Source organism: Thunnus albacares, chromosome 9 (assembly GCF_914725855.1).
Source record: "Thunnus albacares chromosome 9, fThuAlb1.1, whole genome shotgun sequence".
Taxonomy (NCBI): Eukaryota; Metazoa; Chordata; class Actinopteri; order Scombriformes; family Scombridae; genus Thunnus; species Thunnus albacares.
In genome coordinates this window covers 30,079,038-30,091,636 of record NC_058114.1, presented here as the reverse complement: position 1 = coordinate 30,091,636, position 12,599 = coordinate 30,079,038, and the positions used below count along the sequence as shown (strand labels likewise).

The 12,599-nt window shown below is 39.6% G+C and overlaps 1 protein-coding gene across 1 annotated transcript; it reads right to left on the bottom strand.

The window, feature by feature from the left end:
* Positions 1 to 216: 216 nt before the first annotated feature.
* scinla (scinderin like a) lies at positions 217 to 8,405 on the bottom strand. The gene is made up of 17 exons (XM_044362578.1): positions 8,319 to 8,405; positions 7,069 to 7,261; positions 6,779 to 6,933; positions 5,397 to 5,558; positions 5,136 to 5,285; positions 4,897 to 4,986; positions 4,658 to 4,790; positions 4,347 to 4,435; positions 4,025 to 4,240; positions 3,789 to 3,922; positions 2,643 to 2,733; positions 1,921 to 2,091; positions 1,645 to 1,819; positions 1,440 to 1,555; positions 1,238 to 1,315; positions 1,071 to 1,131; positions 217 to 986 (listed from the first exon to the last, which is right to left on the bottom strand). Exons 2-17 carry the CDS (start codon positions 7,247 to 7,249, stop codon positions 817 to 819), a joined length of 2,172 nt encoding a protein of 723 aa, XP_044218513.1. The 5' UTR covers positions 7,250 to 7,261; positions 8,319 to 8,405; the 3' UTR covers positions 217 to 816.
* Positions 8,406 to 12,599: the final 4,194 nt, after the last annotated feature.

Here is a 12,599-nt window from a genome sequence, read left to right as displayed (position 1 = left end):
TAATCCACAGGTATGCAACTCAGCAGAAGCCTTGCACACATGGATTGAAGATTACCATCAAGCATGGCCTACACGAGGTGCCGATGCCTAGTGAGGATTTAGGCTAATGATAACAAGTTTAATGTTGCAGTGAATCGTGAGATATGAAAAATAGGCTTGAGAGCAAAAACTCATGTTTTTGTCTGATTGGGAACAAAATGAAATCAGGAAAGACAGTTTTCAAAAATGGTGATATATTTATTCAAATTCATAATGCTCAATCTAAATTCCTCTTTGCAACCCAGGCTGTAAAAAGGGAAATTTTAGGTAAAAATATACAGTCTTTTAGTCGTAAACACAAATACTGAATGTGTGATGTTTAAAATGCTGGTACCTCATTTATGAAACATGTCAAATTACAAAACTTCCTTCAGGAAGACAATGCATCTTTTTTTCCTTTTTTATGGGATTGTAAACACTTGTTCATCATGTACTGCATGTGAAAGAAAATTCAAGAAAAAAAAAGTTTGGTGCAATATACTGTTGTTTGGATACTGTGACCTTGGAATAATAAGATTCTGCTTGTGTTTTCTTTTGTCACAGTTTGAATATTACTTCAGACTTTGTTGTGTTATTTCAAAAAATACCCACTAAGTACAACAGTGATGCAAAACTGGATGTCAAATGCACCACCAAGCTGCCCTCTACCCACACAGAAGCTTTAAATTCCAAGCTCGCAGTATTTTATAGGTTGATTATGCTGCAAGTCCAACAATACATGATAAGCAATGAATCTTTGCACATGTCTTGCAGGTGCTACTGCTTTGTGTTTTTCTACTAATGCGCTTTGATACGGGCTTGCAGGCAGGCCAAAAGATCTTTTTCCCACATCTTGGCGTCCCAGGCATGGAACCAGCCAGTGAAGGAGAGTGGCTCCTCTCCTTGCTTAATGGTGCTGATGGGGATGCCACGACGCCCAGAGGGGTCCGAGTTGATATACTCTTGGGCTGAAAGGAAAACAAGGATACATTTGTGAACAAAGTCTCTTCTGTAATTTCTCCTCCTCTCTAATATGGCTGTGTTTGCCTTACCGATCTTCAGTGATCCATTTTTCTCTTCCTCATTGGCGTCCTTTCCGACCCAAACGAAGATCTGATGGGAGAAACAAGCATAAGGGATTTAGGGATAAGGACGCAATAAAAATGAGATCTACAAAAATGGAGACTGAATCACTTCATCAAAAGAGAATGTAGCACACCTGATCCCAGGAGTCCAGAATCATAACGTCATCAGTTGCCAGATCAATCTGTGTGAACTCACCAGGCACCTCCTCCGCCTAAATATTGAGCAGTACACATTTACAAAGTGGCTATATATAAAACTTTCAAATAAGTTAAATTACCCTGTACATATAATATACAATGACTTCTTTTAATGAATTAAAATTGATGGATACTCACGATCAGCCTGCCTGTCTTGTTTGAACAGCCAAACAGTCGTGGAGGCCTGATTGTATTCTGCAGGATCTTGGAGGTCTGGTAGTCCTTCTTCCCACCCAGTGCTGCCCAGAAACCAGCTGATGACAAAGAAAAAAAAAAACAGTTTTCCACAGGAAATATTTTGCAGTTACCCTGCAGAGATCAAAGCTCGGTTTTCAGCACTCACCTGGCTCCTTGGTCTCAGCTACCTCAGTGGCAGTTCCCCCGAGCAAGCCGGCAACATACTTGGCTGCAGTCATCTCCCCCTCAGTTGCTCCCTGTCCCCTCCACAAGAACAGGGAGCTATCTGCCTTCAGCACAAACACGTCGTTAGTGTTCAGAGAGGAGGCAGTGGGCTGCACCTGGGTCAGTGAAACACAAAGAAGGAGAGAATTGGTGTGAATGGTTCATTATAAAGCTCAATTTTATGCATGTTCAATGTTCATGTTCAAAAGAGGCTGACCTCAACAGCCCGCATGGCTTTGGTGGAGCTCTGGCGGATATGAAAGAGTCGTGTGCTGCCAGGCTTGCTCTCTCCAGACTTCCGAGATGTTCCACCCAGGTGGATGACCAAAGGCTTGTCCTTAAACACGCTCACAAGATGAGGAGGTTCTTTACCCTGAGTGACACGAACCTGCCAGGACATAGCAGTAGAAACAGCTAAACATACATTTATGATGAAGACAGCGGTAATATGAGTTGTTATCCCTATGCTGGAAGTCATTAAAGGAATAGTAGATAGAAATTCTCTTCTGAGATTTAGATGAGATTATTGGTACCGCTGTCATGTCTGTCCCTTAAAAATCAAGCTACAGCCAGCAGCTGCTTCGAATAAAGACTGAAACAGGGGGAAACTGATAACTTGGTCGTCCAAGGGTGACCAAATTACTAATCACTAATCAACACTTCATATCTCTTTTGTTTAATCCATACAACAATCCAGACTATTTCTTTGCCATGTGCAGTGGAGCCAGGCTAACTCATTGTTTTAATTTAGTCTTTATGCTAAGCAAACCGCCTGCTGCCTGTAGCCCCATATTTAATGGTCAGGTATGAGAGTGATATCAATCTTTTAACCAACTCTCGCCAAGAAAGCTAATAAGCATATTTCCCAAAATGTCAAACTATTCCTTTAAAGAAAGACCTGATTAACACTGTAGATTGTTTTCCTGGTAAATGCCTTACTTGAGTGGCTACTCCTCCCATGGAATCATCCAGGTTGACGGTGAGAAAGGCTGAAGCAGCCAGTTCATCCTTAGTGCACTTCTGCCCTTGCCTAAAGAAAACAAAGACCAGAATTCATGCTCCAGTAGAATGAACGGTGATGTTTGCTGTAAAAGCTGGTTTAACAACCAGGTAAGACAGCAACTGGCCCAGAGCCCCAGAGCCCCAGACCCCCCAGAGGTCCACAAAGTCTGAGGTCCTTAGCATGTCAGATGGTTGTACATAATTTGAATAATTGCGATTTCGTTTAGGATTTTTCTCCACTATTCCATTATGCTCCCTTTGTGATCAAAATCTATTGGCACATATATGCACATATAACTGAGCACTGCACTGTTGACTGATGAGTTGCTCCATAATCTGTCAAGATATCGAAAGAAGATCCTTGTCAACAGCTACTATTAAGACAGCTGCTGATATTGTTAAATCCAGTGAATCAAATTAAACATATATTTAAATTTTATTTGAAAGACAGTTTATGACTATTTATGTATAACTGTAAATTCATCTAGCACCACTAACATGTGCATAACATAAATGTTTCACTTATCCCATTTATATTTTTAAATATCTTAACATTCACTCAAAATTGTGTACAGACATTTAGGGTTCCCAAATGATGTATCCTTCTGACATTTCAATTGCCCGCTTTTGTCAGTTTAGTCTCAATTTAGTTATGTTTATGAACAAATACTTGCAAAACCAATTATCAAATCTTTGCATGCTAACATCCTAAACTAAGAGTGAAAGTGGTATTATGTACATTATACCTGCTGACCATAAGCTTGTTAACATTGTCCTTGTGAGAATTTTAGTGTGCCGATGTTACCATTTTGCTCAAAGTAGCCCACCACTTCACCTAAGTGCAGCCTCACAGAGCTGCTAGCATGGCTGTAGACTCTTGGTCTTGCTTTGCAGAGTAAAATATCTGCTAAGATGATTTCTGCATTATTATTTCAACACCTGGGCTAATTTTACAGAGGGGTCTGTGTCATAATCTACTTTAAAACCCTTAATAATTGTAGTTTATTTTGGGGCCCATCAACAAATGATTGCCCCAGGGCCTCCTAACAGGTCAATCCAGCCATGTTGAAATGCTGCACTCACCAGGTGTAGATGATATGCTTCTCCCTGCCTCCTGCGTTGTAAGAATACAGCACCAGGTAACAGTCACCTCCAAAGAACTGTCCATAGGTGGATGGATCCACGGGTGCTTTATCAGTCCCCTCCACACGCCATATCTACAGACACCCACCATTGTCACAGCACACTGTTTAGGTAAACATGTTGATATTTGAATAATTGAATATACAGCTTGAACATAGTGTTGCTAGTGATCATACCTTTACTTTACCAGAGCCATCATCCACCATGCCATGCTGGGCAGCCATGGCGTTGTTGCTGTGGAGCTTGGAGGAGTCGAAGGGAATCTTCTCCACCTTAGCAATGCGACCAATGGTATAGGCCTTGCTGGGACCCGTGGTCTCATCCTTGTCCAACCAGTTGAAGAAGAACTGCTTAAACAGGGTGGTCTCACCCCCTGTCGGCATGATCTGGATCTGTACGTGTCAGAAAGAGACAGAAGAGCAAGCATACTCATAGATATTAGACAAGATAAGGAGGATGAGGCTCTGGTAGCAGACTTTTACTACATTGTCACATTACCTGAGTATTTTGGGGGTATTTCTTTTCTTTGATGAACTTGTTTGCAGCACTCAGCGCTGCTTTGCGCTCATCTGCATTTGCATTCCGCCCTGCAGTTTGGGGTGTGGTACCGTGGTTAGAGACTTCAAACTCTGGTAAAATCTATGAATGACTCATATATTCTCAAATGGAGCAAAACCACACAATATGACTCACAACTTGTTGCTATGAGCAATCTGAGCGTTGACAAACACACAAAACAGATTGTTGATTCTTCCAAAGAAGAAGAAGAGATTGCTGAAATGAAATTCACAGATGTCATGGTCTATTACCTTTCCAGACAAATATCTTATTGTCTCCTCCATTGTCCAAGATGTAGCATTCACTTTGGGAAAGCATACTTTGTTTGAATGGGTTGCTCTCAGCCACCAAAGTTGTCGTCATGGAACCAGCAGCATCTGAGATCTAGAAAAAAAGAGATGAAACAAAACATTTACATCTGAGCCTTTTAGATACTGTGATGTTTCTTTGCAGGAATTCATTTAAAAGCTGAACATTTGTGCGTATTTACCAAATAGAGAGATGCTTGACTCATGTTCTTCTTATCAGTTGATTCATCATCAGCGCTTCCTGGTGGGAGGTTGGGCATGGGTCCAAGCACCTATATATAAACACACATAGATTGCAACATTGCAACTTACATCCTTCCTAGCAGCCACATGAGCCAGACAAATTCTTTGTCACAGCCGTTGGCACAAATATTCACAGAACTGTTGTGAATAAAACTGATAAAAATGAAAAAACACTTACTTTAATGACAGCTTCTGGCTCAGAGCCTTCGTCAATCATGTGTACTTGAGCGCGGCCTCTCCGCTCATTGTCACGGATATCAATGGCCAACTCAGTGGTTTTCAGGCGCTCAAAGCGGTTGCTTTCACTGCCAGACCAGTGGTAGATGTCCTATGATTTGACAGAGAGGAGAACAGGAAAAGCAGATATGGTGAAACAATGCAACAAAATGGCCTGTACTATTTCAGTCTTTTTAGAAGTCAAGACCCTAATCCAGATCACCTTTCCCAAGTCAATGATGAAGCAGTCTCCTTTGTTGAAGCTGGACCAGGACAAGTCCACCTCTATTCCTCTGATCCTCCGACGACCCTTAACGTGCAACAGGCGCTTGACATTTGTGTCATTGGTCACCACATGCTGGAAGCCTGAAGCTACTCCACCTTTCTGTGACAGTCAAGTAGAATAAAGTTTTAGAACTATTACATTAAACTACAACAGCATGGTCTGTAGATTGAAAGGATACAAAGCACAGATGCAAAGATTGATATTAAAGGAATAGTTTGACTTTTTGGAAACTGTTTAAACCTATTTAAACAACACATTTATTTGCTTTCTGACCGAGACTTAGATGAGAAGATTGAGTCCACTCTCATGTTCACATTCCAGTTAGTGTAGAGTTGCATAAAGACTTGAAAATGGTGGAATCAGCTAGCATGACTCTGTCCAACAGTAAGAAAAATCTGCCTATCAGTAGCTCCAAAGCTCAAATGAATATGTAATATCTTGTTCTTTTTCTCATACAAAAACCAACCAAGTGTAAAAACAACAATTTGCTCATTCCTGACTAATTCCTGGCCAGGTCCAGTGACTTCCTGGAGTCTTGCCATCATTGTGAGGCAACCAGCAGAGACACTGCAGTCAGCCAAGAAACAGTTTGTCATTTTTACACTTCGGTTTTTGTCCAGATTTATCAAAAGAGATATAACACAGATTTTCAGAATGGGCTAGCTGTTCCACCTATTCCCAGTATTTAAGCTTAGCCAAGCTAACCAGCTGCTGGCTATAGCTTTATATTTACAGTACTGTAAAGACATAAGTTTGATATCAATATTTTCAGTTAACTCTTGGCAAGAAAGCAAATAACCATATTTCCCTAAATGTCAAACTATTCCTTTAAAGATGTTCAAAAAATTATTCTGATTTGAGGGGATTAAAATTTCAACTTCAAATTTACAACATCTGTAACACTAAAATACAATACTGGATGGTCTGTTTTTCAGTGGCCTATTTAAGCTTATGACATCTGCAGCCTTTTGGTGTTTTGGCATTATGTTTCTTCCCAGCTTGTTTGCCAGTTCAAACTATCCATGGAAACCTTCAGTGGAAAACCTGAGGGATCAATTAACCGTGACTCCAAACATCTCAAAATAGCACTGTGAGGATTTCCACTTCCCACATAAACACACAATACATAAACAATCAGTTTATTTTACGTCATTAAGTTGGTTTCACTTGGAAGCTCAAGACTTGCTTTTGTTGTCTGGTACACAGAAGTTAATCTCAACATCAAACTATAGTCTTGTTTCAGCAGAGGTCAAACCTTTGTTGTTTCTGTGAAAAATAAATTTTAAATGATTTCAACACATGCATATATCATGTTTCACCTTGTATTTGATGCCGGACTTGAAGTAGCCCATAAAGGTGACTGACTCTTGGTTTTGAAACTCAGTAAACTGTCTTGGGGCTCCGCCCAAGAAGTCATCCAGCTGGGTCATAAAGATGGCAGCACCCCCTCTCTCATCCTGGGAAGCTTCTTCGCCTGTGTTATTACAGATAATGGTAAAAAAAAAGAATGACTGTATAATCTCAGAGTGACAGACAAATAAGTGGAATTTAATTCTATTATAAGCCAGGCTGTGGTTTGAGGTGTCATTAGATAATCTAAATCCATTACCAATCCATGAGTGAACATTGTAAGAAGGAGCAGGGGTGGTGTAGAGCACTATGTAAGAGTCTCCAGTGAAGAAGTCTCCATGGAGTTCAGTAGGGACGGGCTTCAGATCCATTTTTTCCACACGCCACACCTGCAGGCCGGGCTTCTTCCCTGCAGTCTCAAACTCTTTGTGGTGCGCCATAGTGCTCCTGGCCTGAGAGGAGACATGTCTTCATTAACAAATGACTCATCAGGTCAAAACACGGACAATAATCGATTAAGAAAGCAAATTTGAATTTGAATTTGAAAATTTGAATTTGAGATGCTGTAAATCATAATGAAAACAACTGTTAATCGCAGCCCTAGTTTCATACTGTATCATCACTTGAAAGCCTTTATTTTGAGAGCATTTGGAAAATGAATGGTGCATGTCACAAAGCATTCAAAAGCCCAAACTGAAATCAAGCAGTTATTGTAGGATACTTCATTAATAGTGCATTATGTTGCTTTATTCCATTTCCATTACAATTCTCTTTTTCCCAGACCACAATGTCTGTCCTATGTTTATACTGCAGCTTTTGTTGCTTAACCTGTAATACAAGTACCATGTGATTAATAGAAGTGTGTTGATATAAAGTGGTGAGAGTCACCTTATGTACCAGGGAGTGCCCTCTCCACTTTACTGTCAAACTGCAATGCACAGTGTTTTTGTGATATTTTAGGGCAGGAAAAGCCACTCCCCACAGGAAAAGACAACAGCCAGAAGTGTTTGATACAGTGTGTAACTGTTTCCTTGCAAAAATTTCCTTGCAGCCAATAGTGGCAATACAAAAATTCATACTGTAAATGAATATGTATCATGTGCAAGAGAAAATTAAATTATTGTTATATTAATTAATTGAAAAATGTCAGGCTATTAACCAGTCATAGAGAAAAAAATAATGACTTTATTCATGCATTCTTACTTTGTTCTAGCCTATATTTAAAACCCATATTACATAAGCTTATGTATTGCAAAATTCATCTGATTAAAACCTTATATGTTTGCTTCCTTTGATGCAGAATCAGGCAAAGAATTCATATCAGCTAAAGTGTGGCCTTGCAGGAGCCTGTTGTGAATAATTAGACAAATAAGAAAAACTACATTCAGGGTAATTTCATGTGCCTGTTGCCTACTTTATAAATTCAGACTGAGCCTCAGAGAGCTTTTCTTTGGCACCGCTCTTTCTCTAAAACATGCAGTACACAGATTATTAACACATTTTCTTTACCTGGTGAGGACAGAAGAAAGATGCTGGGTGTGAAGAAGCTGACACTGTTGAAATGCTGCTCTTCCAGGTTTACGCCCAGGCTGTCTGTGCTCCGGTCTGCTATATAGCCTGGAGAAACATCCGTGTTCAGAAGAAGAGGCGTGTCCAGCTGATCCCAACCCAGCCCAGCACACTCCTGCATGAACAGCCTTCATGCAGCAAAGAAAATAAGATATGTAACTTCGTGCCTGGTGTCAGTGGATCAACACCAAAAGCCAAATAGCTTTGCTTTTAATATTTATAAAGAAATCCATCAAGATCCATTTATGAACACCATGAGAATGCAGCCAGAATAAATGCAAAATACTTTTATGCAACTTAATTTTGATATCCAAGATGTTAAGGAGTTATTTGCACACTAGCAGCTCTGTTAGCATGTACTTAGACACCTAATTAGCCTACATTGCAGGTAATGTTTACCATGTTCACTGTCTTAGAGTAGCATGTCATAACAATAAGAATAATAAGAATAATTATTTAAATAGCACTTATCAAAACCAGGAAAGGAAAGGAAAAAAGAAAAACCAAAAATGTCAACCTAACAGTGGTGCTCAAGGAAAAGTCAATGGATCACCTTAGGATTCTTCCACTGGGAACAATGAATGTATACAAAAATTCCATTGCAATCCATCCAATAGATTTTTAGATATTTCAGTCTGGACCAAATTGTTGGACCTACCAACCAATCAACAATTGACAGGCAGTTCTGTTTTTAATTTAATTATGACACAATAAACATACACATAACAAAGAAATACATTTAACAGTATGTATTGTATTTTACTTTATTTCTTTGTTTGAGTTGTTTTTATTTAGAAGAACCTATGGTGGCCGCGAAACTCGTAAAAAATGTGCAGGCCCTCTCTAGAACCAGTGTTTGGTTTGTCCATTCTAGGCTACTGCAGAAATATGGCAATGCAATATGCTGGGCTCTGTGGAAGAGGATCTGCTCCCTATGTGGACATAAAGGGCTCATTCTAAGGTAACAAAAACACAATGATTCTTAGTTTCTTGGGATTATAGACTAATTAAAACATACTTATGAATATTATATTATGCCAAATCTGTTCTGTTAGATGCCACTAAATTCTACACACTGCACCTTTAAATTTTCCACACGCTGCTAACATGGTTACAAAAATTTAAACACATGCCAATTTCCTTTAGGCTTTCTATGAGTTATAGGCATGATCATGAGTGTTACAGGAGATCAGGGCTTAAATATTGATGCAACTAAATCTGATTTGCAGAGGATATATTACACTGAAGGCCATTTAGAGTCTGTATCAGAAGAGATCTCAGTAATCATCATAGTTGTATATTGGTTTACCCAGCAACATTAACAGGAATTCACAGAGTTACAAGACAGCCAAATATTTAAGTTGGCCCCCTATTTGCAGGCACAGTAGTAAGGAAAACTGCAAATTTATTTAGAGCAACAGAGAAGTCATCTTTAATGTCACATCCAGACATCAGAAAAGAATAGTTATAAGTTAACACTCACCATCAGGGAATATTTAACACAATAACACACAGAACTAAGACCAGACGTTGCCAAAGAAATGAGTCATAATTTCTGTAAAGCAGCACACAAAACATACTTTGTGCTTCATAAAAACTGCTTGTATTCTAAAATAATGCACCAACATGCATAACCAAGGGTAAGGAGCACGGAAACTGGACCTAATATGGGCTGTTGAGTCATCCCTTCCCAATGTCCGGCAGTGGATCTGTAATGGCAGGAACAGCTGCTCTTGGATGCCATTAGATCTCATTATTGTCGGTAAGGTCATATAAAAGCCTTAGAAAAGATGTAGCATTTGGAGAAATTTGTCCAAGGTCCCCAAACAAACATGTGAACAAACACAGCAGTAGTTTCACAGATCTCAGACATGATCTATGACAGCAGACTCCTTTCGCAGCCTTCCATGTCACCTGAGGCCAAACTATGTTCAGAATGTGTATCACAGCATTACAGTTCAGAATAAAGCAGGTGAATCTACTTCTGATTCATATGTCTGTTCACATATTGTTGGTTGGTTCCTTTATATTGCCCCGTATTGTGATAAAGACTAGTTTTGCCTGGTTGCACAATTACATTGTTGTTTTTTTGGCATGTGCTTGTGCGTCTGTGTACTTGTCTGGCACTGGGCTGTCCGCACCTGGAGTTTGTGACCACTCTGACTCCCATGTGGCGGCTTGACAGAAAGGAAAGGCACAAATCTCTCCTCTGAGCTCCCGCAGTCGCCTCAAGTTAGCGATAGGTCCATCACTCCTACTATGAGAGCTGCATCAGCACATTCTGCTTCATTGTGTAGTGTACACACCCCTCACATAGTGCCTGTCTAGGACATACCAGCGTGTCTCCACAAGACTGAACACATACACAAGTGCACGCACACACAAACACACACACAATCTAACCACAGTAGATGAATGCAAAGGCTGCCCACAGGCTACTTGTTCTAACTTGAGTAGGACTAAAACGCCCCTGAACTTATTGCATAACTGTGATGGATTTTGCCTGCTATCAGTTACAGAAGTTTACATGAAGACTTAGGCAGCACTCAGCTGTATTTCGGTGGAAAACTGCTGTGAAGTGTTTGCGGCACAATCACAAATTTGATAACAGGACTTCTTTCTGGTTGGCGAAAGGATACATGTGGATACATATATGATTGAGTCCAAATTTCCTGCAGCAGCACTTGCTCATGATCTTTTGCAGCACTTCAAGGGATCTCACTAGTCACTAGTCATAGTCATTGCTAATTTATCAGTCAGCTTGAATCATCTAGATATAGTTAAAGGATTAGTTTGACATTTTGGGAAATAAGTTTATCCACTTTCTTGCTGGGAGTTAGATGAAAAGATGAATACCATTCTCATTGCTACAGCCAGCAGCCAGTTAGCTTAGCTTAGCATAGGGACTAAAAACAGGAGGAAACAGATAGCTTTGTTAACTTAAACAAATGATACATCAAGTGTTAATGAGTGGGATTTACAGGTCCTGGTAGGTGGATTTTTTATACCTTTGAAAGCTAGGCTAGCTGTTTTCCCCTGCCTCCAGTCTTTATGCTAAGCTTCACTAACCATCTCTTGGTAGCTTCAGACAGACATAAGAGTGGTATTGTTCTTCTCATCTAACTCTCAGCAAGACTGTGAATATTTCTCAAAATGTCAAACAAACTATTCCTTTAAAGCAAGATATTTCCTAACATGTTCATTTGTAAGTAAGGGTAAACATTAGGGTAAACACAATAACTACCGGTGCAATCACTGAACTACAAGTTTAGGTCTATTTGAAAGAGAAATAAAACAATAAACGGTTGTGAATCTGCTTTTTATTATATATTTAGATGAATATTGCAGCGCAATATTCTTGGATTATCTTCAGTCTTCCATGGTCCCCTTACTAACACCTTGCCCTTCATTTAATGAGGTTTACTTCGAATGAACAATAACCTGACTGGCATGCTGTATAATATTACAAGTCAGAGGTAGTTGTGGATCAGCAAGTTGTATGAGTTCACCTGAGGTGCAGTTGAACTGGAGGTCAGGAGTGGGGCTCGCTTCTGTTTGTAGGTGAGTGTGATGGACTTGCTTAGTATATTGCTGCTTCTGTTGGACTTGAGTGGATTTGTGAGTGGACTTTTGACTAAGGCAAAGAGATTTAGCAAACATCATAAAAAGAAATGGTACAGAAAAATAAGTCTATTGCAGGTTAAAGTATCAAGTATAAAGTACTGCTGTTAAATGATGAATGAATGTAATGAATTTAGCATTTTGTCTCAATACTATCTCAATACTACTGTTCAATGCATTAAAGGGGTACTCCACTGATTTTACACATAAATGTCAGTTTAATATATTACGGCGAAGGTAGTACTAGTGAAACCTTTGTTGTTAGGTCTGGGAGATTCAATTACCATCAAGACTTTTGGCTATATTGGCTACTAACAGGCCACATCATACACTGAATACCTTCAGTTGCCAACAAAAAGAAAGAAAATGCATACTCTTTGTACTCTCTGTGTACTCTTGTGCGTCTTCTGTTACTCTGGAGGAGCTTTATCAAGTTGGAGAAAAATCATCTTGGCTTGGGCCTAGAGACTTAACAAAAACCCTGCATTACAAACTACTGGGGATGTGGTTTGTGCCATTACCAGGCAAGGAGGGTCTAATAAAAAGAAAGGAGAAGTAGGAGAAGTTGTTTCACTTGGAAATTTGTTTATCACAGTATCA